Source organism: Leuciscus leuciscus (assembly GCF_965113295.1).
Source record: "Leuciscus leuciscus genome assembly, chromosome: 6".
NCBI lineage: Eukaryota > Metazoa > Chordata > Actinopteri > Cypriniformes > Leuciscidae > Leuciscus > Leuciscus leuciscus.
Genome location: NC_138730.1, coordinates 29,877,313 through 29,905,121, shown reverse-complemented (window position 1 = coordinate 29,905,121; position 27,809 = coordinate 29,877,313). Strand labels below are relative to the sequence as shown.

Here is a 27,809-nt window from a genome sequence, read left to right as displayed (position 1 = left end):
CACAGTCGTAAAAAACTCACTTGCGGCGGCCTCCTCCCCCTCTCTACCGCTGCTCATGTGCGTTTGTTTTGATCGGAGCAAGCCAACTGTATCGTGTGGAACTATGTCTACCGAGGTGAGTAATCTGGTAATACATCATACATGCGTGTGTGTTTATGTCGAATTGCCGTAAAGCAATTTGTGTTTCGCGCTCGTTCTCGTTCTAGTTCTCGCTTCTCACGAGACTTCCAATTTCACTTTGCCGGGACGGCAGTGCGCAAGTTGCAAGGTTGGTTTTCCACCTGGGAACGCTGGGGGGAGCGGGGAAAGTCACCAATATCACCAGAACAGGTTGTTTAACCATCCAAATGATTTCTAGACAGTTTTATTAAGTTAAAAAAGTTACCAAGTTCTCCTTTAATATCGACAAACAGAAAAAAACATTATATCACGCATTATTTGGACAGCGTATTTAGGTAGGCTATTTACTACTTACCAACATCTGACACACATGAACTAGTGATGCCAAATATCGCGATGTGTTCGGAACGAGACTTCTTCAGCGCGATTTCCTACTGATAAAATATCATTTTAAAATATCAATAAAAAGCAAAGCAATCCAGCTTCCCAGGCAATTAGACCGAAATAATAACATTAAAAAATACATAAACCATAAGATAAGATCTCGTGAATAAATGTTGATTAAACAGCTTCTCTGCTGCAGCCGACAGGCAGAAAGAATCGTGCTGTGATCACGAAAGACGCTTCCCATTGAAAATACATTAGTTTAAAAAACGTGCTGGTATTACGAAAATAACGAAATAAACGTGTCCGTGGCATGAATCAATCATAGACAGGAATCAATAGATTAAATTACGTGACCATATCACGAACTGACGTGAGACTGGGTTGCAACGTCGTAGGCTACGTCATTAACGTGATAGGCCGTTTCTTTAAGCTTTTTCCTTCTCCATATCTTCCCAAGAAACTGTGGCATATCGCTAAAATGCAAATGCATATCAAGCTGATCTTTTCTCTCTCTTTTGCTATTTATCTTGGCCTCACTGTAGAAGTAACCATGGCAACTGATAGAGTTACCACCTAAAATGGCGGCGCCTTCCCGGAATGCAACGTGACGTAACTCTTTGATAGCGAGAAAGTTAACCTGCCCATGCGCGGCCCCACCCACTAAATCCAGCGGGGTGAAGCTGGAGCTAGCTCCTCCCATTTGGCTTTGCATCGAGTACCACTTGACTCGACTCGGCTCGGCTCGCTTTTCGTTCCGTTTTCCATTGCAGATAGTAGCTACCTCCACAATAGTACCTGGTCGTCATAGCGATGCCGCAGGAAACTGCCGTGACTTAATCTTATACGCGAGATGCGCGAGACACACCCGCTACCCACACACACAGGACTATGGAGGAAATCGAGTGTATGCTGTTCTTGGATGTTTTTGTTTTTGTTTTTGCTGTTTTTTATTCAGGATACTCCGTCTGGCGCGTGCAATGATGACGCAGTGAATAGTGACGACTCTCTCTGACCAATCAGCAGTCTGTCGTGTTTTCACGTCACATTTTAGTATAAAAAAGTACCTGGAAGCGGGTACAGGTACAACTTTTACACAGTGGAAAACCAAACAAAGCCGAGTCGAGTCGAGTCGAGCCGAGCCGAGCCGAGCCGAGGCGAGCTGGTACTGTGTAGTGGAAAAGCGCCATAAGCGAGCTGAGGTGATACTAAAATGTGACGTGAAAACATGGCAGACTGCTGATTGGTCGGAAAGAATCGTCACTATTCACTGCGTCATCATTGCACGCGCCAGACGGAGTATCCTGAATAAAAAACAGCAAAAACAAAAACATTCAAAAACAGCATACACTCGATTTCCTCCATTGTCCTGTGTGTGTGGGTAGCGGGTGTGTCTCGCGTAAAAGATTAAGTCACGGCAGTTTCCTGCGGCGTCGCTATGACGACCAGGTACTATTGTGGAGGTACTATCTGCAATGGAAAACGGAGCGAAAAGCGAGCCGAGTCGAGTCGAGTCGAGTTGAGCTGGTACTGGTAATGGAAAAGCGCCATAAGAGTCAGTACGAGTGCGGCACGGACAAATGCACTATAATAAGAAACCACCACTCACTGTTAACTATGCACAATATTTGAAGCAGAATATGTTGCTGCTCACGAAATTCGTGCTGCTGCGACTTGCAAGTGACCCCATTAATGTGAGCCACAGTAGGCCTATATGACAGATTATGTTAGCATGATGTATTTCCCACTGATAAATACAGTGCAAATAGTTCCGTCTCTTTGGATAAAAGGGAAGTGGATATAAAAATCAATAATAGGCTGAACGGTATGATATGTCCGTCACATGTCCGTAGATGACCTACCCATAACTGTTTTATTAGAGTTAGCTAAGGGGATAACACAGTTTGTACAGTATACAAATTATGTCTAATGTTCCCATAAAACATGAAAACCCAACAACCCAATGGGAATATATCCTTGTTGTGTAAAAATACTGTGACTACAGCCATGCTGATCCTGCCATGCCATGCTCGTGCCTATTCGGCCATAGGCACAAGGCCGCAGGCCGAGTGCCATCCTAAAGGCACTCGTTATTAAAGATTTTAAGAGCTCTATAAAAACTCCATAGTAACCATCTTTGACAACTACCAACCACCTATTAACACCTATTAATACCGCCCAGCAACCACAAAAAATATATTAGCAACCACCCTGAACACCCTAGCAATGTCTAGAAACGCTCTAGTAACCACCCAAAATACACTAGCAACGCCCTAGCAACCACTCAGAACACCCTAGCAACCGCCTAGCAACACCATAGCAACCGCCCAGAATACCCTAGCAACCACCTAGCAACACCATAGCAACCACCTAAAATAACCTAGCAACCACTTAGCAACACCATAGCAACCACCCAGAATACCCTAGCAACCATCTAGCAACACCATAGCAACCGCCCAGAACACCCTAGCAACCGCCTAGCAACACCATAGCAACCACCACCTAGCAACACCATAGCAACCACCCAGAATACCCTAGCAACCGCCTTGCAACACCATATCAACCACCCAGAACACCCTAGCAACCGCCTAGCAACCACCCAGAATACCCTATTAACCACCTAGCAACCACCCAGAAAACCTTAGCAACCCATTGTTGTAAAGTTTTCTTTTATCGAAGCAGAGACCAGGAGACAGTTGGGATCACGTTCAAACAGAAGAGTTTCTTTATTTGAGCGCGGCTGCGGTTTCGTCCAACATAATCTAAAGTATATACATTTACATGGTGTCTTTATAGGCATTTTAGGAGGATGGACTTTTGAAGGTGGAGACAAATTCAAACAAAGCATGTAAATGAGTATACAGGTTAAGGAACCGCCCCAGACCGGCAGTCTCAATTTAATCAGCATACCTATTCAAATGCTGATATTGGCCAGGAACTCCGGTTCCAAGGGCCATCCCAGAGCCATTAAAGACAAAGGTGAACGATTCAATGTCTGGGCTCCGAAAGGTGAGAATCTCAGTGATCTGACTCATTTAAAACACAATAGAGATTGCAACTTTGCTGACATCTTAACCTTAAAAGCTAAAATCAGTATTCTTCACCGTGATGTTATGTAAGGAAGCATATCTGAAATAGATTCTTAAATTTGTAACCCTTCACCATAGAAACACCATAGCAACCGAGCCGAATTTTGCCACTGCAAGCACCACTCACATTTTCTTCAGGAAATGTATATTCTAGAAAGTACAGAGCAGAAAGTCTTAAATACTTTGTCATTGTATTAAATCTTGCATGAGGGATTTTCTCATGTTTCCTTTTTAAATTTCTGCACCACGTGGCTTAGATTTAATAACTGTCAGTAACCCTGCTTAGAGGAACTTGATAAAGTTGCATCTTTTCTGAACATTGCGGCTTTGAGATGTTAAATTGGGGAAAAGTTTGTCCCAAGAGTATTTGCAATGCTAGTTTTAGACATGCATTTAGTTTATAATGGTTCACCACCTTACAAGTTGGGTTGGAGTCATGCTGGTCTTTATATTACAGTATATTGGCTAATCTATAAAGACATTTAGATTGATGAATCAGAATGTTCTAATAAGAAAATTAAAGGGGTTTTATTGAGCTTCAAGTTTTTATGACAAAAGTATGTTTGAAAACTTACTGATATAGTGTGTCCTTTGATTAATTCTTTAAAATTTCCTGACTTGGTCTGAAAAGGGTCTTTTAAAAGGAGTCTTAAATTTCTCTTCATAAAACCTGCAGAAACCCTGTCTTATTTCATCATCTTGGGGAGGGCCTCTGGTTACAAAGTAGACCAATCACAGCTGTTGTGGTCTGTAGACGTGACACTAGTGACTGGTTCTGACTAAGATCAGTGTAACAGCGCAGAACATCAGTTACTGTGCAAGATGAGAGGTTTACTGTTTCTGCTTAGCGCTCTGTTACTGCTGGAGTCAACAGACGGAAGCAAATATCATCAACTAAGCCAACATGACAAAAACATCATTGACAAGGCAACTAGCCAATGAGAAATATGGAAAAACCAAACACCTTGATTTTGCCTTCATTTTAGAAGCTGTAAGTTATTTAATTCAAATGTTAAACCTTTATCAAGTTGCTGTAATTTGTGTTTGTTTTCTGTGCTTATGCATCTGCCTTAAAGTGCTTGGTAAAAATATTTAAACATCTCCTACATTTAAGGTTGTCATCTTTATGCTTTACATATATCGCTCCCCTATATGACAGGATTCTTACAGTCGCATGGATCATGTGATATTAAAACCCACCTTATGTGACAAGACGACACCAAATGTCCATCGGAAAGACTGTAAAATCCAAGATAAGGCAAGAGTAAGTAGCTCACTATCACATAAGGGTTTTGATAGTCTAAATGCCTATAGTAGACATTGTAGAATACACTTAAAAAACCAAACAAAAAAACACTTCTTTTTTTTTAAAGCTTACAGTTTCGCACAGCTCTATTGCATTTTTCTCAGCCTCAAGTTTCTTGTGTTGACTGTGATGGATCCATGTCCTGTTTACGTCTCAGAGAAAAAGACAAGGTACATCACACATTAGTCACATATTGGGGACAAAGACCTTTATTCACCATCATGATCCAACCTATATTTGTTGTCAAGACATTCCTGCACAAAAAGGTTTTAACTGTTCTCACTGCAGATTAAAGAAACTTTATCCGCATGTTTGCCTCCCCCACCCACATCAATGAGTCATCTTCTTGGGGAAGGACATCCGATGGCACTAAAAGCAGAAAATGAGCAAAAACTGGATGTCTGGGATGCGTCTGATAACTAAAAACGATCGAGGATCTTTGCAACTGGCCATATGAATAAAAAAAAAAACGAATGAAATGTAACCTATAAAATTGACCTCTCAGGTCAAGTTTCTTGAATTTAATTATGAAGATTAATGTGTATTGTCCAATTATCAGTTTTCTCAATATGTTTCAATTTAATGATGTAATTTTGAGAGAAATATGGAAAATACAGTAGTCTTCATTAGTACGTAGGCGCTCAACAACCGCTGGTTCGGAGGTCGTAAAGTGATCGCTGAGGTGTACGATCAGGAACGGTTTGACAACAGTGACCTCTCTGCATAGACTGTCAAATACATCCTGCCCTACATAACCTTTTCTTCTCTCTCTCCATCTCTCCTTTTCCTCTTTCTCACTTACACAGAAGCAGCCGCCAGCCACTCTTCCCAGTGGTTCTGGCTTCTCTTTATAACTTGTAATTATTTTTTATCGATGTTGATATTAATATTATTAATGATCCCTTCTTGGGACAGGCAAGGAAATGCTCATGAATATTTTTTTTATTGTTGCTGTACTTTAATGTGAATGACTGGATGCCCCCCTCCCTCCTTTTTTGGTCCATTGGTTTACTCCCCATTCCACCAATCAGATGTTGTTCAAATTCAGTTTTTGTTGTTTTTGCCCCCCTCTTATTGTTTAAAATATTGTCTATAGTCTGTTATGATGCTCTTGGTTTCAAATGCCAGAACAATAAATTCTTCAAATATAACACTTGGGGCTTTTCTCTTTATGAAACTGTATGGAAGCTTTTGTTGAAATGCACCAAAACATGGAGATTTTTTATTTATTTATTTATTTACTGGTGGTTTTCTTGTGCTTTGTCCTCTGTTTAAAAGAATAGCAGGAGCTGGAATTATGGTTAACGTGAAATAAACAAGGTATGGAGTGGATCTAAATGCAGCCATGAGCCAAAGTTTATATTTGCATAAAGCTGTTTTGAGTTCAAATCAAACATTGAATGTTTTATCAGGAGATGTGTAAACTTTCCATTTGTACTTTGAAAGCAGAAAAACAAGTAGTGAACATGAGCATTAAGTAGCAAAATCTGAGGTCTAAATGTCTGTCTCCACCTTTCTGTGAATCAAGGCCTTTAAAAGGTCTTAAATCAGAGCAGAAAGTCTTAAATACTTCGTCATTGCATTAAATCTTGCATGAGGGATTTTCTCAGGTTTCATTCTAAAATTTTTGCACCAGATTTAATAACTGTCAGTAACCCGGCATAGAGGAACTTGACAAACATGCGCACGGTTGCATCTTATCTGCATTGCAGCTTTGAAATATTAAATTGGGGAAAAGTTTGTCCCAAAGAGTATTTGCAATGCTAATTTTAGACATGCATTTAGTTTATAATGGTTCACCACCTTATACTGTAAGTTGGGTTGGAGTCATGCTGGTCTTTATATTATATTGGCTAATCTAAAGACATTTAGATTGATTAATCAGAATGTTCTAATAAGAAAATGAAAGGGGTTTTATTAACTCTGAATTACTGACATAGTGTGTCCTTTGATTAATTCTTTAAAATGTCCTGACTTTGTCTGAAAAGGGTCTTTTAAATTTCTCTTCATAAAACCTGCAGAAACTCTGTCTTATTTCATCATCTTGGGGAGGGCCTCTGGTTACAAAGTAGACCAATCACAGCTGTTGTGGTCTGTAGACGTGACACTAGTGACTGGTTCTGACTAAGATCAGTGTAACAGCGCAGAACATCAGTTACTGTGCAAGATGAGAGGTTTACTGTTTGTGCTTAGCGCTCTGTTACTGCTGGAGTCAACAGACGGAAACAAAGAATATCATCAACTAAGCCAACATGAGAAAAACATCACTGACACGGCAATAAAACTAGCCAATGAGAAACATGGAACAAAACACCTTGATTTTGCCTTGATTTTAGATGCTGTAAGTTATTTAATTCACATTTTATAATTTTACTGTAAATTTATAATTTTACTGTAATATGTCTTTTGATTTTGTTTTCTGTGCTTATGCATCTGCCTTAAGTGCTTGATAAAAATAGTTAAACATCTACATGTAAGATTGTCATCTTTATGCTTTACCTCTTTTCTCTATATGACAGAATTTTGACAAGCGCATGCTTCATGTGATATTAAAACCCACCTCATGTGACAAGAGGACACCGAGTGTCCATCGGGAAGACTGTGAAATCCAAAATAAGGCAGTAAGTAAGTCTCTACTCACTCAGGATCTTAATAGTCAAAATGCCTATAGGAGTCATTGTAGAACATATTTTAAAAAATCGTAGAGTTTTCACACAGCTCTATTGTATTTTTCTCAGCCTCAAGTTTCTTGTGTTGACTGTCGTGGATCCATGTCCTGTTTACTTCTCAAAGAAACAGTTCAGGTACATCACACATTAGTCATATTGAGGACAAAGACCTTTATTCACCATCATGATCCAACCTTTTTGTTGTATTAGATATTCCTGCACTAAAAGGTTTTAACTGTTCTCACTGCAGATTAAAGAAACTGTATCCGCATGTTTGAAAAGGAGTCATCGTCTTGGGGAAGCACATATGATGGCACAAGAAGGAGAAAATGAGCAAAAAACTGGATGTCTGGGATGCATCTGAGAAATAAAAACGATCGAGGATCTTTGCAACTGGCCAGATTTAAAAAAATAAAAAAATAATACTAATGAAATGTAACCTATAAAATTGACCTCTCAGACCAAGTTTCTTTATCTAAAATTTTATTATGAAGATTACTGTGCATTTTTGCTGCATTAATGTAAATCCAGTTTTCAGTTGTGATGATGTAATTTTGAGTTAAATATGGAAAATACAGTAGTCTACATTAGTACGTCCTGTGTTGAATAACATAAGTCAAATTAATAATTGTTTAAAAATGTCAAAATATTCTTAATAGAAGACCTTGTAAAATTGCCCCCAGGTTTCCATGAATAAAATGTTACAAATCTTGATCTTTAGACAATTTATTGGCACTGAATTTGAGAGGTCCGATATAATCTTGAAAAGATCTGTAAACAGATGTCCTGCAGTGTGACACTGTTATTTAGTTATTTTGGTTTTCATTTGTGTTTTAAATTGATGTAGATCAATACAAATTATATTAAGGGACTTTAAGGTCAAATGCTAACTCTTGGCTTTGTTAAGGAATTTTTTTTTATGAAATGAATCATAACTAACATTCCTTTTTTGTTTCAGGATTAACATATGCTTTGGAAAACTAAATATCCCCAACACTTATGCCAAAGTGTGTCTGAATATGTAACAAAAGGGGAAACAAAACTTGACAGCTGTCTAAATATATATCCTCATGACTTGAGTAACAAGCTGAAGGAATCAAATAATCCAGATTTGCTTTTACCTAGTAACAGAAGGGTTTGCTGAATTATACTTAGAAAGAACTAATCATATTGTAGAAAAATGATGTAATAAATCATGTTACCTTTTTCATGCTCCTATTCTATAAAAACTGTTGTACACTTTTTGTCGAGGGGATTCTCCCTGAAAGTGGTCTGAGATCCTCCCGGCCATCATTAAAGCATATTCGAAGGCATTGTCGAGTCTGTCTGATTACTGTTGCACATCTTACTTCTATTCTCAAGTGATAGTGCTGAAGGGGAACACCAGAGACCTTATTCCCAAATGATAATGTTCATAAGGGACGGAACATTGTCCGACTCAAACAGGTTGAAGTGGAGACGGCTACATTTGTCAAATTAAGTCAGGTGTATAGGGGGATTTCTACCACAGCTTTAAAGCTATAAAATGGCATCTCAATGTCACATCTGAATGACAATGTCTGATACTTGTGGACAGTATCCTATGAAACTCCATTTAAAGCTACTTTTCAAGCAATTTAAAGTAATTCAATATAAAGCAACATTTTTCAAACTGTTATTCTGCATACATTCTTTTCATATGAACTGAGAAGTTACAGGGAATATTTACCCCTTTTACAAAAATGTATTTATCACACTGCATGACAGTTGAAATGAACTAGTGAAATCAAGAAGGTTATTAAAAGTAAAAAACAACAACGGAATTGGTTATAGCGTACCTTTCACAACCATATGTAACTACACCGTGTTTATTTCTATAAGTTGCTGTATGTAAAGTTTTTCTTTATCACTTTGGCTAAATTCTCAAATGAGACTTTTTTATTCTTCTCAAAACAATAAAGTCTCTGAACAATTAGTGTCTTGTTCACATCAGATTTGGATTTCTTATTGATTTAAGCAAATTACATGTGTTTTGGCACATGTGCAAAAGAGTTAGTACAATTTGCACAACATCTAAATGCACAGGGCTTGTTGATCAAAACTGATGAGTTGATTCTCAGTGAAACTGTCAAACTCTTCACAACTTCTAAACATTCTTTCATGGTGTGAGACATGCATGTATATTTCGTAAATACCTATGACATGGAATATTTGTAAAATGTGCTGAATTGGCAAATGGCCTGCCATTGTAATGAAATAGGAATGTTTGGAAGTTTGGAAGCATACAGTAGGCTATATGTGCAACACGCAACTGTGAATTTTCAGTTTACATGTACTACATTTCTACAAATATGTGCTGTATAAATAAAAAAATTCAGTCCCATTTTATATTAGGTGTCTTTAACTACTATGTACTAACATTTAAATGAATAAATTGACACAATGCACTTATTGTGTACGTTTTTACATTGTACTCCTATTTAAAAAAAAATAAAAACCCTGTATGTTATTACAGCTAATTACTGTAATTACCAAGCCTGTCCCTAATCTTACCCGTATCCAGGGCCGGAGTGGGGCCACTTTTCAGCCCGGGAGTTTCAGGCCCAAGACCGGCCCTCTTTTTCCATGGTGGAATTCCAAATTAGCACTTTTTCCAAATTGGATAAATGAAGCAACAGTTCAGCTCTTACTATTGTGTATTTTTTATTAATACCATGGTTCAACAAATAATGTAAAGGTTAAATAATAATTCACTTAAGCTGAGAAGTTAACAAAAAATATTCCACTATTCCACAAGGATAGGTTGATAAATTAACAAAAGCAGAAAGAAAGAAAGAAAGAAAGAAAGCATTTGAAATGTCTTCCACAAAGAGGCATATTGAACTAATGTTTACAGTTTTATTTGTATAAAAAAAAAAGCTTTTTTTAATCAAAAAACGTGATACCTACTAGATAAATGAGGCCTATGATTAATCAGATGCAAATAGAAATATAAAACCTGTCCTAATTGAAAGAAAACAAGTTGACAAAAAGATTGAATCCAATATTGGGTGATATTATAGTATAATGAGAGATTTATAAGCTATTTTTTGTAGGCCAGTCATTTTTGACCGGGAACACCACAGGTGTGTCTATGTGCCATTTTGTACAAAATAAAAGTTTTTCAAAAACAAATTTTCTGGTGAAAAATTAAAGTAGACTAGTGTGATCAACAGTGCCAATTTTTTCATATTTTATGTAATATTTACAAATTTGTTGAAGATTGAATCCAATATTGGGTGATAGCATAACAAGTGATTTAGAAGCTATTTTTTGTAGGCCGGTCACTTTTGACCGGGAACACAAAAGGTGTTATAGGGTTTTGAACACAACCTGAGGGTTAAATAACTTTAATTCATATTGTTTACTCTGGTATCCTCTCTACCGGTCCCTGTAGTCATCATGGCCTCCTCATTTTCAGCAGGGGACTGGCTTATCTGCTGCTCAGAAGCTACAAAAAAATTAAGAGGTCATTTTACTGCATACACAGATCAAGCTTGAGTTTTGTTATCAATATTAAATTGCATAATATTTGCAAAGTATATGAATCGCCATGTATTGGGTGATACAAAAAGGCTAATATTTTAATTAAATTTTATATTTTGCTTGTGAGTAGGTTGACAACGCTACTAGCCGAATAATTACGTTGCAGCGTTGCTAATGCTAATCATTACTAGGCCTATCCAAAGTCTTATATAAATTGTCTCTGGCCTATCTCTCTTTACCTGTTGCCACTTGTGTTTGTCCTCTTGAAAATAAATCTGTAAGCTTGGCACATTTGGCAGCATCCTCCTCCAATGCCTTTCTTTTTTTCAACCTGGCTTTTTCAGCCCCTCCTGGCCTCTTCCTCCCATCCATCCTCCCTAACGCGTACCGTTACAGTAGGGCCGGCCCAGCTATCGGTAGGCGCCGGCGGTGCCGCAGTAGCCGAGGAAACGTTTGGGAAAAGACGGGCTATGGACCCAACCAACTCTATGGGAGGGGAGGGGAGAACTCCCTCTCATGGTACAACCCATGCAGAGGCTGCGCGCTGCGGTGTCAGAATGCGGAACGTGTGTGGGAACTAACGTGACAATTTGACAAATGTAAAAAAAAAAAAAAAAAAAAATAATTCCTCGACCGGCCCAAAGGTGAAGCGGCCCACCGGGAATTCTCCCGATTCTCCCGATTACCCACCCCGGGCCTGCCCGTATCCCATCTCAATAGCAGCAAAAGTATTTTTCAATACAATATGAGCACAATAAGTTCACTGTACTTTTTTTAAATGTAAGTACTAGTGGATAAGGACACCTAAAATAAAGTGTGACCAAATGTCCATTTTCTTTTTGTGTACTACAGTAATGACTTTACCTATGTATAAAGTCATTTATATTTATATTTTTACCTCAGTGTGCTTTTAAAGCTCAGTGTGAAGAACATTCAGCTAGACAAAACTGACATTCTTTTATAGTGTAGAAAACAGTCAGTGTCAACTAAAAAGTAGAAAGCACATGCAATTTGTATTTAACAAATATTTCTATGGTGAAAAAACATCTAAACATTTTGACCAGTTTGGCTCACACGATGACAAAAATACTTTTTATTTTGGTGGCACTGGCCAATTTACTGACACAAAAACTAGGTTTTGAAGCATGAATTAAATGTTTTGGGTGAGTAAATTGCAGACATGCAATAGAGTTCTGATGTTCCAGCAAACATTTGTGACAATTGAGCTTACAGTTTAGAGAATGTTAAAACTGTTTCGAAAAAGGTGCCAAAGCAATTGAGAAAAACTGTAAATAACCATTTATAATATAATTTAACCACTTATAACCCTTTTACACAAGTAACAAGAACGATTCAAGTCCACTCGTCGTCAAAATAATTCTTATTAAGTTTTTATTTATGTGTTCACTGAATAAATGATTCACAGGATCAATACTGGAGAGACTTTGACTTTAAAGACCATTTGTTTCAGTAATGCTATACAAAACGTCCCAGAATACACCCTAAAAACGAAATAATAAAGGCCTCTGCTCAAATGTTCATACATTCTTTTCTTTTTTTGCAGCCTTGCATTTATTGTATGGCAACCTGTAGAGAATGTAGAAAGGTATCATATTTTGAATGCATATAAAAAGTGTGACAGAGAACATCTGTGATGCTAATGATATAACAAATGAGAAGAAACGTGGATCTTTGCAACTTATTGAACAAAATTAAAATAGTGAAATATTAAGAGATAACAAAAATAATACCAGTGAATAATGTCATATCTGACAAAAGGTTCATAGATAGATGGATGGATGGATGGATGGATGGATAGATGGATGGATGGATGGATAGATAGATAGATAGATAGATAGATAGATAGATAGATAGATAGATAGATAGATAGATAGATAGATAGATATGCAGATAGCATTGATACTTCAGCTGTCTAGTTTTGTTTCCCCTTTTGTTATACACAGTCATGCAAAAAAGGTAGGAGTCTATTTTGATCCTCTTCTCCAATTTGACAAGCATGTAAATGCAGTTCAGATCTGTAGCAAAAGTGAAACACTTTCTTTCTAGTAAAGACCTTGAAATTGTGATTCATGCACTAATTTCCTCTCAACTGGATTACTGTAACTCTCTGTACGTTGGCCTACCTCAATCTACACTGGTTCGGTTACAGGTGGTTCAAAATTCAGCAGCCAGATTGTTAACAGGAACTAAGAAAAGCGATATCTCCCCTGCCCTTGTCTCATTGCATTAGTTACCTATATAATTTAGAGTCGACTTTAAGATTAGTCTTTTTGGATACAAGGCACTGCACAATTCGGCCCCGGATTATATTTGTGATCTTTTTAGGCCAAACACAGCCTCTAGATCACTGAGATCTTGTGAACAGAACTGTCACTCGTTCGTAAATCAAAAGGTGATCGAGCTTTCTCTGTAGTCTCCCCAAAGCTTTGGAACAGTCTACCTTTGAACATCAAGACCATCACTGGATGCTTTTAAATCCAGTTTAAAGACTTATTTTTACTCTCTAGCGTTCAAATGATGCTGTGTATGTATTTTGAATAGCTGGTGTTCTACGTTATGCGTATTGCATACATTTTGATTATGTATATTTTTATCTCAATTTCTGTCTCTTTTTTTCTTTTCTCTCTTAAATTCTGATTTATTTTTATTGTAAAGCACTTTGGATCAACTACAGTTGTGTGAAACTTGTGCTCTATAAAAAAGAAACTTGACTATAACACTTTCAGACACATCTTTGGCCCAAGTGCTGGGGACATTTGGTTTTCAAAAGCATATGTTGATCCCTAAAGAAAAATGAATTTTAGTATGATTAATTATAAAGTCCTTAATGATAGATAGATAGATAGATAGATAGATAGATAGATAGATAGATAGATAGATAGATAGATAGATAGATAGATAGATAGAAAAAAGAAAGAAAGATAGGACAGACTATATAGACTTTAATTGTATGATAAAATAAATTATGATATAACTCAGAAAAAATAAACTAATATTATGGAAGAAAAAACTGTCCGTCTGACAAACACGTGTTTCCGGACTGCCTCTGTTGACTTCCTGTAACATGGCGAACACCGGGGCGGCGGACGACCACTGGCGGAGTGCAAGGGGAGTGTAGCGGAAGACTGGGCACCCCGAGGTTACCAGGCCCTGACAGACGAGTCCGCCGCGGCGACATGAAATTATGAGTCTGTATCGAGATCATACAGAGAAATAGTTCCGACCAGGCAGCTTTACCTTCACCTACACTGATAATCACTGACTTTAGCTGCTGGGGAAGGAGTCGTGCATGTTGATCAAGCCATGTCCTACCGGATCGCACCAGATTCACGCACTGTATTTTTAGCCATATTTTAGTACAACTCTCAGCGTTTCGCGACACGGAGCAAAACAACCGCAGCTTCAACACGCAGATACTGTGAAATCATCGGTGTAGCAGCTCGTTAGCAGCGCTCAGCTCTGCTCTTCTTCCGGGGCCTCAGCAGATGCTCCATAAATCCAGCTTTTACAACATGTCAATCCCCTTAAAACGTTTATTAAAGATCAGTTTTTGAATCCACACCGCTGTGCAACACAGTCAACCGTCGAATCGGCAATAATCTTGCCAATGCCACCGACTCCTGCGGGCAATTTCATCCTCCTGACCCTGCACATCCATCCACGCGCCATCCTCTGAGATAAAAATGTAAGCCTGCTTTTAACCATCACGCGAGGTCGTATGGCAGCAATTGTAATATTTCATCTTTTTATAGTGGTGTATTTTTCAAGACAAATCAAGCTTTTCTGACACGAAACTATTAACAAGCGACAAAGGGAATGCTAGGAGTCTAGGTCAAACATCTTGTCATTATTTACTCATCGTCATGTTGTTCCAAAACAGAATGACTTTTTTATCTTCTGTGGCACAGAAGAAAGCGAATGAGAGCTGTCAAGCTCCAAAAAACAAACAAAAGTAGCATAATTAAAGTAGTTCACATAACTTTATTGCAAGTCTGTAACCGTTATTCTAGTCTTCAGTGTCAAATGATTCTTTAGAAATGATTCTTATATGGTGCTCAAGGAACATTTCTTATTATTATTAATGTTGAAAACAATTATGTTGTTGCTCAAATTTTTTTTTTGTTAACCATGATTCATTATTTCGATTTAAAAAAGCATCTTTAAAGTTGTTCATGTGTCTATTTTCAAATTCCTGTCTGAAAAAAAAAAATGCTGTGGAAATGTCATCATAGTCACTAGTCCAACCATTGAACACCAACATGAGGCAATGACAGCAGAGGCATTTAATGTCAATCTCTGTTTACAGCAGTTGAACTCATAATGAAATATACAATATCCAATGTTTGCATTAGTGCTTGTCTGATATGCATTTTTCAGTGCTTGAGTATATTTGGTACCTCTGTTCCTGAATATGTGATTACATGGGGTTGGTAAGGTTTTTTTAAAGATGATGTTGAGAGTCTCTTATTTTCTCCAAGGCTGTATATTTTTACAATTTTAAAATAATTGTTTTCTATATTAATGTATTTTGTACTCCAGTCTTCAGTGTCATTTGATCCTTCAGAAATCATTTTAATATGCTGATTTGGTGCTCAAATAACGTTTCTTCTTCTTATTAATCTAAAGACTAATCTAAATGTATTAATCTTAACTAAAGTTCCATATAACAGTTTTTACTTGAGATATCATTTTTTTTGTAACATTATAAATGTCTTTACTACCTTTGATCAATTTAATGCGTCCTTGCTGAATGAAAGTATTCATTTATTTTTTTAAATAACCTTACTGACCCCAAGCTTTGGTGTACATCCAAGTCTAGATGCACATTTTATCTGTTTTTAAAGTTTTGTTTCTGCATCAACCTCATTATCATAATAATTGTACTGTTGTGTAATGAAAATTCATAAACGTATATCTTAATTAATAAATGAGGTCTGATTCAGATGTGAGGATGGGATATCCTCTCCTCCTCTCAGCCCCTGAAGGAAAGGGCACATCAGTCTGACAATTCTCAAGTTACCTTCTATTTCTGGAGCTGCTCCTGCCTGCTTCATTGGTGTGGAGATGAGTTAGCATAAGTGCTGAACCATAATTTTGCATTTCACTGTGGTTCAGCACTAAAATCTGCTGTATACAGATTGAAAATCATTTGGACTATGAAATGTACTTAATAAAGGATGTGCTTTCTATTTGCAGGAGTGTTCTCTTGAACTTCACATTTGGACCACCCTATATACCATGCTGGGGCTGCCTGTTCGCCTTGGCCTTTTAACCTGCAGGAGATTCTCCTCACCCCACCAGCCTTCTCGCCTACTGAGTCTAGGTGCTCTTACTAGTATGTACACCACACGCATGTACAGCGGTGGTGGGGGCAAGCCAGGTCGACGCATCAGCCTGATGGGAGGAGGGCCGCCCATGCTGGAGAACCACCATCATCCACTCCCTCCACATCACCCTCATGTCCATCATCCTCAGAGCTACCCACCCGTTTATCAAGCCCGTCTAGATGCCCACCGGCCCCATTACCAGACCCACCAGCACTACCACACGCACCCTCAAGTCGCCCCCCTCCCCCCTCCGCACTATCAGCCTCATGCACATTTGCACCACGGCAAGAAGAAGACCTGGAACTTCATCCATGAGAAGATGAGCTACGACACCTTCTTCACCATGAAGCGGCTGATCGATCGCTCGCGCACCGTGGATGAAGTCCTCCGCTGGGTCACGCAGAATCCAGGCAAGATCTCGCACAATCATTACCCCATTGCCCTACAGAAGATCGGTCAGCTCCTGGTACTGCAGCAGGCTGGAGGTCAGGCGGGTGGCGGCGGCGGTGGTGGAGGAGCGGGCGAAGGAGCCTTGCCAGCGACCTCTGTTGGAGGTTCAGGGGAGAACGCTATACGACACATTCTGGATAATCAGGACTTTCAGACTCTCTGTGATGCCATTGTCAGTGACTGCTCCAAGTTCGACAACTTCAGCATTGTTAACTGCCTTTATGCTGTAGCTGCTCTTGGTGAGTCCTTCACTTTCAGTTCAATGACAATGTAGTCAGATTACATCAACGGGAACTTTAAGCATTTTTTTTTTTCACTAATATTAGTTTATTAATTAAAAATGCACATTTTGGACATTGTCCATGTGACCTCAATCCTTAAAAGGTCAGATTTCCTTACTTCCAATTAGGATTTGATCTGATTTTCCGAAATATCAGGGTTATTTTAAATGAAGGTGATTTACAGGGCTTGAAATATCAGTGACTTTCTACAATTTGATCAGTTTTCATGACAAATCATGGAGCTTTCTATAATAAATATTACGTTTTAGTTAAAAAGCGGTTATGCTCAGTGCAAAAATATATATTTTTTTAATTAAAAAATATTTTTAACAAATTAAATGAATTGTTATAAAATATTAGGAAAGTATGTTGTATAATAATCATTCAAGAAAAGAAAAAATGAAAAGCCTGTACACAATATATACTCAAAAATATATTTAAGAGAAAAGAAGGTTTAAAAAGTGCTTAGTGCAAACACAAAATACAATTACTGTGCCAGCTCAAGTGTATGCTGTTATTAAAGCAAAAGTACATGGAAATACTAAGTACATTATTTACAAATTTGAAATGTTTTTTTTTTTATTGTTTAACATAACCAAACAATAGAACAGTACCACAGTACATTCCAACATAAACCATAGATACATGCATCATTAACAAACAACAACAAAAAATAGATTCATGTTGACCTTCCAAGGTTTTGCAAAAAGATATGTGAAATCCTGGGTCCTATATACTTAAAAAAGGGGTCCATGTCTAATAAAATGTATCCATTTTCCCTTTTGACCAGTAAGTAATATTTTACAGTGACAGAAAATCAAATACCACATCACTTTATGCCACTCCGACACTGTTGGCGGTTTACCAGAGGTCCATTTAAGAAAAATGCTCTTGAAAAGTGCATCTTGAGACAAAACAATGGCACTGATATATTTTAAGATATGTCAGTGCAGGATACTTTCCGTTAAAACAGCTCAAATATGCATTTAGTCTGGGCCTAGGCTTAAGCATTGTCTGTGAAACCTGGCGGTTAATCTCTTACAAATCTGTACCCAATAGGCTTTAATATGTATGCATTTCCAAGTATTTGAATGATAACAACACCTCTTTTTATCAAACAGATCCTTTATAGTGGTTATACCAACGTCTCTCTACAACGTGAAACCATTATCCATTATTCCAGGCTGAAAATCAAAATGTCCCTGTATTGGAGTAATAGGCGACAGAGTTTTGGCTTTTCCTTCCCAACTCCTGATTAACTTCAGTTTAAACGTTTAAAATGGTAAACCATTGCCTTAAGGCTATGTTCACACTTAACGTCTTTTTTGACAAGAAAAAGTTGACAACGGCGTTTTTTTAGCAAAAAAAAACGCTGACAGCGTTCGGTTACAAATAGCAGCCGAGCGCGTCTTTTGTGGCTGGCGCATATCCTGACGCGTCTTGACCATGCGTCAACATACGACGAAAAGGGTACCCCCATAACGTCCATATGTGACGATTCGGGTTATGGGTAGGTTTAGGTATGCGTTAGGGTACCGCTAGGAGGCGCTGCTGGTGCGCTTCTGTCTGCGTCTCATATTGACGTTAAAGGGGTACCCTTTTCGTCGTATGTTGACGCATGGTCAAGACGCGTCAGTATATGACGTTTTGGGGTGAGACCGGGCTGCTATAACAAGAGCTGCAACAGTAGCCTAGTGCTGTGTGATGCAAAAAATGTCGAGAAAGAGAAAGTTGGCTCTTGCGTTGGCTTTTGAAGTTACCGGGGTTGTTCCAACAGTTGTTCTTGTTGTTATGGAAACGACAGATCTCGCTACTCGCTTGTCATTGGTCAGCTGTCGTTTCAAAAGGCGCTTGACGTAGGGCGTTCTTTTCAGAAAAGTTGAACTTTTTTCAACTTAAAAAGACGCTCTGAGCTGCAGAAAAAGACGCCGGCGGTGGCGTCTAAAAAAGCGCTCAGGACTTTTTTGAAAAAACGGTTTACTCCATAGGGTTATAATGTAGAACAGACGCTGGCAGTTTGAAAAAAGACGCTAAGTGTGAACATAGCCTAGTTGAGTGATTCAATGTCCAACCAAACTGAATCTGGATCATCTTCACCCATTAAAAAATATACCGAAACTGTGATATCCGGAATCACAAGACATCCTTTATTTCTGGGAAGTTGCATCTTAGTCAGTTTCAGTCTTTTTTTTTTTTTTCGGTTCCCAATAAAAGAGCTGAACCAGCCATTAATACATTTATTTATAGTGCAATTTAGAAGAATTGGGATCATGTGAAATAAGTACAAGAAACGAGGCAAGACTATCATCTTGATCAAAGCAATCCTTCCTAACATTGACAATAGCAGGAGAGTGCATCTATCCGAATCCTCATGCATAGTCCTATACATTTGCTGTATTTTTATATCCTGAAACTTGAAAAATATACTAAACTGTTCAATAATTTCCATAATCATTGGAATAGACCGGTTGAGTAACAAACAAAAGGATGTCATCTGCATACAAAGCTATTTTATGTAGTCCTTTATACAAGTATTCAGCGTAACATTTTGTTAATTAGAATACACTCCCCTATAATTTGAAGTAAAAGATGCTAGAAATACATGGCACAACACCGTCTCTCTGGAGCTTCATCTTGAAGCAGAGCTTTATCAACCTTTTCATTCTTCAAAAAGGAAATCACTTTTTTCCCTCTTAATTGGATTATGCATGCCCGTACATTCCACCATCAAATTTTTAACGTTGATTGGTCCATTGCTGTAGAAACATTTCTTTGTTTCATTTTCAAATTGTTTTATGTCAGCTGAAAAATATTTAATTTAAATAAATGATAAAATATTTGAAAAAGCAATAATAAATATTTATTTAAAGAAAAAAATCTTTAAGAATATTTATATTAAAAAAGTGCTCGTATACATATTTTGTATATGTATAGTTTCTAGAACTTGACTTTTAATCGTATGTGCTCTCCATCTCATTTAGGGCTGCCCAGTGACTCTCAGATTGTGCAGGTGCTGGAGGAAGAGTCCCAGGCGCGTCTGTCCCAGTTCAACCAAAAGGACATCTCCATGGTTTTCAGCAGCAGCATGAAGCTGCATCCGTCCAGCCAGCATCCGTTGATTGAGTCGTGTCTCGCCGGGCTAGAGAAGAACATCGAGCGGGAACGCCACCCCCAGACGCTCTTCCTCCTGCTCTCCTACTACCGCACTAAATGGAGAGCGCTGCGGGCGGCGGACGGGGCCTCTCCGGAGCTGCTGGTGGTGAACCGGAAGATCCTGCGGCTGGTGAAGCACACGCTGGCCAGCGTTAGCAGCGTCAGGGACCATGAGATGGCTCTGCTGGATGAGATGCTGTCAGCGTGTGCCAGGGAGGCTAGCAACAAGAGCCTTGAGCTTATCTTCAGCTCTCACCTCTTCTACCAGAACAGGCAGGAGAAGTTTGTGAGCAGTCTTGCAGGTGAGTTAATGACACATTTGTCTTCATAAGGTTAGCCTGTAATACACTTACTTCACTTAAGTAATTCTCTCTGAGCCCTGTAATTTATATATACGCTACCTTCCAAAAGGTCAGGGTCGGTTTTTGAAAGAGTTTCTTAACTCGCCAAGACGCCAACCATGCTTTTATTTGATAAAAAAATACAGTAAAAACAGTAATATTGTGAAATATTATTACAATTCAAAATAACTGTCAAAAAGCGGTTATAAAATGTTAAAAACCTGTTTTTTTATTTAAATTTTTTAATTTATTCCTAAAATGGCAAGGCTCAATTTTTTATGCATTCTTCCTGAATAAGAGTATTCATTTCTTTATCATTCATTTCTGTCTGTCTGTCCGTCCGTCCGTCCGTCCATATATATATATTTGTGTGTGTGTATAAAGCATATTTTCATATAATAGATATATTTGTATAAAGCATATTTTCATATAATATATATTTATATATTTCATGTATTACATCAGTATATTTTTCAGCATATTTCTGAAATGTTTTCTATGTATTTCATATATTACATGAGCATTTTTTTTAAAGTGAAGTGAAAAAAAGTGAAGTATTTAAAAAATCCATCATAAAATGCTTTTAGAAGCCAAAAGATACACTGTCGTGGTAAACAAAATTTTCTGTAATAATTCTGAAATTTCTGTTAATAATCTTTTATTATTTAAAATTTGTAATTGTGTCCAAGGTGAAATCTAATGGTGATCTTCCAGCAGGGGCCAAACATTGACCGCTTGATATTTATAAGGATAAAATGTTTGCTAAAATTATGCTAAAAATGTATTGTTGCCAAGAACTGAACGAGGCTAACGTTAAATCTTTTTTTTTTGGTCTTTTTAGAGGAGTTGCCTAAAAAGGTTGATAGCATCACGCCTTACACCATGGCCCTCATTGCCAAGTACATCGCTCGCCATCGTCTCAGAGAAACACGCTTGCTAGACACTATCGCTGACTTCTTGGTCAAGAAGGGTGAATACCTGGACAGCAAGGTTAGACAAATTGACTGGTTTCAGTACTAAAGGGTTGTTTATGTATTTAATAAATAATAAAATAAACTAATAACTGGCTTCCCTTTCTGTGTTATGTAATTGTGTTGAAACCAGTGTATTGTATTTAAGATTTCCTCTTTCAATGTTTCCTCTGTCTAGGTGATCCAGAAGCTTGTTTTCCCATTCAGTCGTATGAGTTATCGGCCAGCTAATGAGGCTCAGTTTTTTTCCAAGCTGGAGATGGTGCTTGAACTAAAGGCTCTGAGCTCTCCACTGGCAACTGTAAACATCCTCATGTCCTTGTTCCAGCTGGGACATTTTCCTGGGCTTGTTCTTCACCGTGTCTTTTCTCCATCGTTCATAAGCAATGTCACCAGTGAGTTGGAGTTTGTCATTACTGAATGCGTGTTTTGAAAGCAAGCTAACTGGCATGTTTGTTGAGTGCTAAGAAGACCAGCACTTCTATCTTGAGAAGATAAAATAGTCAGTCCTTATGTACTCAGATGGTTAATGGCTTCATGTTTGTTTTTTAATGTTTAATGTTTTATTTATAATATCCTAGCCACCCATAAGTAAACACTGAAATTGCTTTGGAGCAGGAAACACTCATGCGCAAACATCATAGGGAACATATATCAATGGTGACCTCTGCTGGTGGATTTATTTCTTTAAAAACATTAAAAAGAATTCCACAAAGGATAAAGAAATGTCTAGAAATCTAGACTAAATGTCTAGAAATTTCAATTCTGTGCAATTAAATTTCATATGAAAATAAAGAACATTGTAAAATTATTTTTTGTCTTTGTAAAGTAAGGGGAAAAAAGTTTTAATTGATAATTTGTAAAGCTTTTATGCATCATGGCAGTATTTGCTGCACTGAATTTAATTGATACACTACAATTCAAAAGTTTAATATATTTTAAAATGTACTTTATTACTGTGATGGAAAAGCTGAATTTTCAGCATCATTACTCCAGTCTTCAGTGTCACATGATCCTTCAGAAATCATTCTAATATGCTGATTGTGTGCTCAAGAAACATTTTTTATTATTATTATTATGTGAAAACAGTTGTGCTGCTTTTTGTGGAAACCACATTTTTTTCCCCCTGATTCTTTGATAAATAGGAATTATTAATAATTATTAATAGAAATTCATTATTATTTGATTAATATCAATAGATTTTTTTATTATTGTGGTTAGTGAAATATCACCCAGACATGTTTTTGGCTGGATTGTCGAGTGGAGAAGTTATTTCTTTCCCCTTTGCAGTAAAGTTTGAGCTTAATTCTTTTTCCATGTAGACAGCCCATACGCCCTGATCGTACGTCGGTACCTTTCACTACTGGATGCAGCCGTAGAGCTGGAATACAGGGACTACACTGGACCTCGCCTTCAGGACACCCACAAAGTGCTCATGTTTGACCATGCTTTAACTGCAGATGAGGTGAACCGCAAATACAGGTAAGTGACTTTAGAAGTCTGCCAGTATCCTGAAATAGAGAAGTGGCACAAATTTGTCCAGGTAACAGTGAGTACTTGTGTTTCAGTTATAAAGGTCTGGTTGCAGAGGCACTCCGGCAGCTTGTTGGCGAGCACGGCTACAAACAAGATGAAGTTCTCGCACCAGGATATTACACGGGTGATTTTCTTTTTGCAATCCAGACATTTGTTGGGTTTTGACAAATTTATTTAGTTCCTCTTTTGCCTCTTTAGTGGCTTTCGCACCGAAGGAACCTTTTCATAGTTCCTAGAACTATTGGCGTAAGGATACGCTTTTTGCCGTGTTGCACTGCAGGAATTGGGAACGATTTTAGTTCTAGGAACGCCTTTGGGGGAACTAAATTAGCTCTTACTTCAGAGTAGGGTCTAACCCAGCACAATAGGAACTACCAGTGATGTAAGTGTACGCTGATTGCCAGAACGCACCAAACACCAGCACCTGCCATTTAAAAAAATGTACACAGTCACACACAGTTTATAGCTTATATATTTACTCCACAAACTTACTCTGTGAACATGGAAAACTGTGATAGATGGACCTCTCAACCTTTACTCTAAGGAGAAAATCCAACGTGACTTTGAGGGGACCAAACCAAACATGATTATGCATTCCTGCTCAGCTAGCGACATTGGGCATCAACAACACGGTAAACGTGTTGTTGAGAGGTACTGTTTACTTTCTTTATATAACAGTTCTATCTAATAACGTATCAGACAGGACTGTTGTAAAGTAATGAAGATGGCGATTGGGAGTGCTGTGTGCTCAGGCTCTGGTGTTCTCAGTGCCGTCAAAATAAAAGTCACAACAACAAGAGCGGCTTACATCACTTCAGAGTCCTAGTGGCGGTGCGAATGCAACCAGGAAAATGGCCCTAGATCATTTCGATCTCGAGGAACTGCCCTGGTGGCTAGTTCCTATAACTAAGTTCCTATAACTACCCAGTGCAAAAGCCCCTTTTGTCGCTTGGAATGAAACCATCTGCTAAATGCATAAATGTAAACCTCAAATTCTATGAGTGCATTTTCATATGAAATTGATGTGCAGTTTTCTCTTACGACAGATTTCCTGCTGTGGATCGACAGCACAGGCCGCGTCCTCCCCATCAGAACAGGCACACCAGCAGCATTATTAGCTGCAGGTTCAACTCCGTGTGTAGTATTGAACCTTAAATCTCCAGATGGGCCCGGCTCTGTCGCGGCCCTCACTACCGACTTCCATAAGTTCTCTCCCTTTGCCCCGTCACTGGAGGAAGGGGCTGACAAACGAGCCGGAGAGGAGTCTGCCTTCCTCTCCGCTCACATGCGTCCTCCAGCAGCAGCAGCAGGATCTCAGAGGGTCGGCCCTAATGGATCGGTCTCGCTGGACTACAACCCATATTACACCTCTTCAGATTATTACTCGACTCTAGCCAAGGAACATTCTCTGGAGAGCCAGGACAGCTCCACCCTCAGTAGCCCCTCAGACTGCCTGACCCAAACAGGACCCTCTGTTCCAGGGACGGTTGCACCGCAAGATTCCCTGTTCCAGTTCTCCATTGGAAAAATCCTGGAGGACGAGGGGGGTGCTGCGACAGGAGTGAACCCGGTGCCGGACTGTGAAATCACTACGTTTTACGAAAGTGTGTCGTACCCAGAGGGTGGCGAGAGTGATGTAGTGGCCGGTTCTCCACTGCAGCTTCACAACCCTGACAACCCTGAAGCTGACCGGACCACAGGAGAGCAGGTGAAGAGGTCAGTCCTTCCTGAGTCATTCAAACTGTGTGTCATCTGGGCTTGAATGTCTTGCTCATCATCTTTAACAAATTCTTTCTGTCCTTCCTCATGTGCAGGGTTATTATGTCTGTAAATGATAAATGGCATTATTGCCATAATTCTGACGTGCTGGTGGGATCCAGGGCCATGAGAGATCGTCACCTGCACTTACTGGGCTACGTTATACTACAGGTGAACACTGAACAATTTAGATTTATTCTGTTATTAATTACTCCTTACAGGCTTAAGAGATCATTTTGTGTTATGCTGTCTAGTTTATTTAAAAGAGTAGAGATTCATTTAAATTTTCTTATGGGGAATATAAAAAAATCTGTAATCTAATTATCTAATTTCCTGTATAAAAATAAAATAATATACTAAAATCAACACTTGCAGTAAACGTCAACACATGTACATTAAAATACATTTGAAGACTACAGGTATTCTAAAAAAAAAGTGTTTGAATGGGGAAAATATCAGTAAAATTCTTTTTAAAGAACTTAATAGTTCTATTCAGCAAGGAAGCATTAAATTAATTAAATAAAACTAATGCATGCAGAATTTCTCTGTCTTATTTAACTCTTATTTTATTGTAGTTGCCCTATCTGGAGTTGGAGAAGCTGAATGGGATTGAGGAAGTGAAGCAGTACCTACACAAAAAGCTCCTGGAGGTTCTTTTATGACGACATAAACGAAGCGAGTGTGTGTTCATGTGCTTTAGTGAGCATGTGCGACTTCTGCATTTTCAAGAGGTTTTGTTTTCAGAAAGACTATGGTGTATGTATGTGTCTGTGTGTGTATGTGAGCGTCCGTATGTGCGTTTGTACACACAGGATGTGAACAGTCCTTGTTTTCAGGACAAAACATCAGTTGACACAAGGAATCTGGGTGGGTGTTATTGTCATTCTTTAATTATTCAGAGGTCTCCTCTGGGCAAAAATCAAAAAGTTTAATGTAGTAAGTCTAACTGTGCCTGGAAAACAGCTTATTCAACGTCATGAAGCATACAGTACTTCCCTCAGTGGGTGATCAAGGACCATTTCATTCTCAATGAACAGTATATTCAGCAACACTTCTGAAATGTTGTATATTTTGTCCAGAGTGAGTGTTTTTGGTATATATTCGGGGGTGAGAGGAGCGGGTTGTTTATTATATGTTCCCCAGCATTTTATTTTTGTTTTTGATGGTGTTCCCACATCCACTTTCATGTCCTCACTGTTATGTTGGTGTGTTTAGGTGCAGGCTTGGAAGTAGGCAATCATTTTGTCTTTTGGGGCAAGTATGAGGAGCATAATATATTTTATGGATGCGTACACAAGTGTGCAGAGGTCTGGTGATGAGCCACAGATATTTGTATTTCAGATGCTGCCACCACAGCCACTGCTGCTCTTTGGTTTTAAACCTAAAATAATTGAGGGTTTGGGGAAAAATATGGACATATATATATATATATATATATATATCAAGAAATAAGTGGAGATGTTGATTGAAAGTCTTATGATGTGAACTGTATGGAGTTACAGAATAGAAATGTTGGAATGTACAAGAATTATTATATGCAGGAATGGGTTATGTTTATATATTTTATTTTCTCAAAATAAATGATGCTTTGGTATCACGTGAGGGGAAAAGCAATGCACAAAGTTGACTGCAGGATAGTTATTAAATAATGTTTTCATCTCCCATGTGGAGAATGTTGCATTTTTAGATTGTGCCTTTAGCGTATGGATCTGTCCTCAATATAATCTTCAGATAAATTCTAAACGAAACGTTTAATGAAAGTCTTATGAATAGACAAGTAAAATTTAGCAGCAATTAAAACATGTATGTTAATTTAATCATTAAAAAGAATGTAATCCATTGAATCTTGTTGGATTTGTCACATAATTATTTTTTTTTTATCACTGTGACAGGCAACAATCAAGTGTAATAAGTATTATCATAATCTATTTTACTAAGTACAAAATAAATTTTGCATAGTTTGTTTTAACTAAAACCATGGAGGTTTGTTAAATCAAGGCCTTGCTTGCCTCTACATGAATATGAAACATATAAAGATCTAAAAGTCAGATCTTATTAATATGGAAGATGTATTTTGTGCGAGTCAACCATGTACCACTTTATCTGTGTGCATTTGCTTTGCTCTTTATTTAGAGGGAAAGATAATTTATTATGGGAAGTGAATGTAAGTGGACTGTGTGAGTGAATGTATGTGTGTCAGGTAGCAGGTGGGGAAATGGATCGAAATGTCTGTTTATATATACATATTAAAATGTCTATATAAAAAAAAGATTATTAAAAATGAAAAAGCAGATAACTTTGTCTTGAATTTTTCTTTTTTTCAAACGAAGAAATCATTTTAAGTATCCCCTGCTTATATCTAGTTGGAACTGATATGCAGTGTTATTTTAGTATAATTTATGTACTATTATAGTATTTATTAACATTTTAAATTTGCTTTTTATAGTTTTAGTTTTGTGCTTTTTAAAATTTGTATCTTTTTTTTATTTGTCAAATTTACTTCAGTTTTATTTTTAATATTTGTACTGCTCTAACTTAAAGCCACCATGAAATAAAATATGAACTTTTTTTTAGGCCTAATAGAATATTGAATTACTATTTCAGCTTCTTTTCAATTATCACTGCTGATATGTCCTATTAATGTTCCCATCAAAAGTTGAATATGTAATTATGAAATGATTGTCTTAAAAAGGTATTCTGCAGTCATCTTCAACATAATGGATGCTATCTGTTTAACAGTCTGATCAGATGGTAGTGGCAGCTCGAGTTTGTCATTTACTGTCTGACACGTCTAAGCATCTGTGTGTGAAAGGACAGACAGTAAAGACATCATCTTCAGATTATCTAGTTGCAAAATACATGCACCACGTGGTAACTAAGGAGCAGTGCATGTTCATTT

General features: G+C 37.9%; 2 protein-coding genes across 21 annotated transcripts in view; both read left to right on the top strand.

Moving 5' to 3' along the window:
* puf60a (poly-U binding splicing factor a) overlaps positions 1–8,881 on the top strand; it is a 43,445-nt gene extending 34,564 nt beyond the window's left edge. For 12 of the 20 annotated variants that reach the window (XM_082172666.1, XM_082172663.1, XM_082172661.1 and 9 more), the window contains 7 exons: positions 3,956–4,584; positions 4,753–4,857; positions 5,004–5,069; positions 5,188–7,240; positions 7,419–7,520; positions 7,638–7,703; positions 7,819–8,881. The gene's annotated coding sequence lies outside the window, so the exon portion shown is untranslated. Of the gene's footprint in view, positions 1–3,955; positions 4,585–4,752; positions 4,858–4,966; positions 5,070–5,187; positions 7,241–7,418; positions 7,525–7,637; positions 7,704–7,818 lie in introns of all 20 variants that reach the window. The other 8 variants (XM_082172676.1, XM_082172674.1, XM_082172672.1 and 5 more) reach the window with 8 other exon arrangements.
* Positions 8,882–14,015: 5,134 nt separating this feature from the next.
* fastk (Fas-activated serine/threonine kinase) lies at positions 14,016–27,206 on the top strand. The gene is made up of 10 exons (XM_082172622.1): positions 14,016–14,778; positions 16,290–17,109; positions 20,133–20,606; positions 21,487–21,635; positions 21,795–22,011; positions 22,939–23,098; positions 23,185–23,276; positions 24,199–24,868; positions 24,967–25,081; positions 25,486–27,206. Exons 2-10 carry the CDS (start codon positions 16,332–16,334, stop codon positions 25,570–25,572), a joined length of 2,742 nt encoding a protein of 913 aa, XP_082028748.1. The 5' UTR covers positions 14,016–14,778; positions 16,290–16,331; the 3' UTR covers positions 25,573–27,206.
* Positions 27,207–27,809: the final 603 nt, after the last annotated feature.

What these genes read in the sequence shown, in the direction of transcription:
- fastk (XM_082172622.1), top strand. Translation starts at nt 16,332, where the DNA reads ATGCTGGGGCTGCCTGTTCGCCTTGGCCTTTTAACCTGCAGGAGATTC. An exon ending in GTTCATAAGCAATGTCACCA is followed by an intron (nt 22,012 to 22,938) that starts GTGAGTTGGAGT and finishes TTTTCCATGTAG; the next exon opens with ACAGCCCATACGCCCTGATC. An exon ending in GAGGTGAACCGCAAATACAG is followed by an intron (nt 23,099 to 23,184) that starts GTAAGTGACTTT and finishes CTTGTGTTTCAG; the next exon opens with TTATAAAGGTCTGGTTGCAG.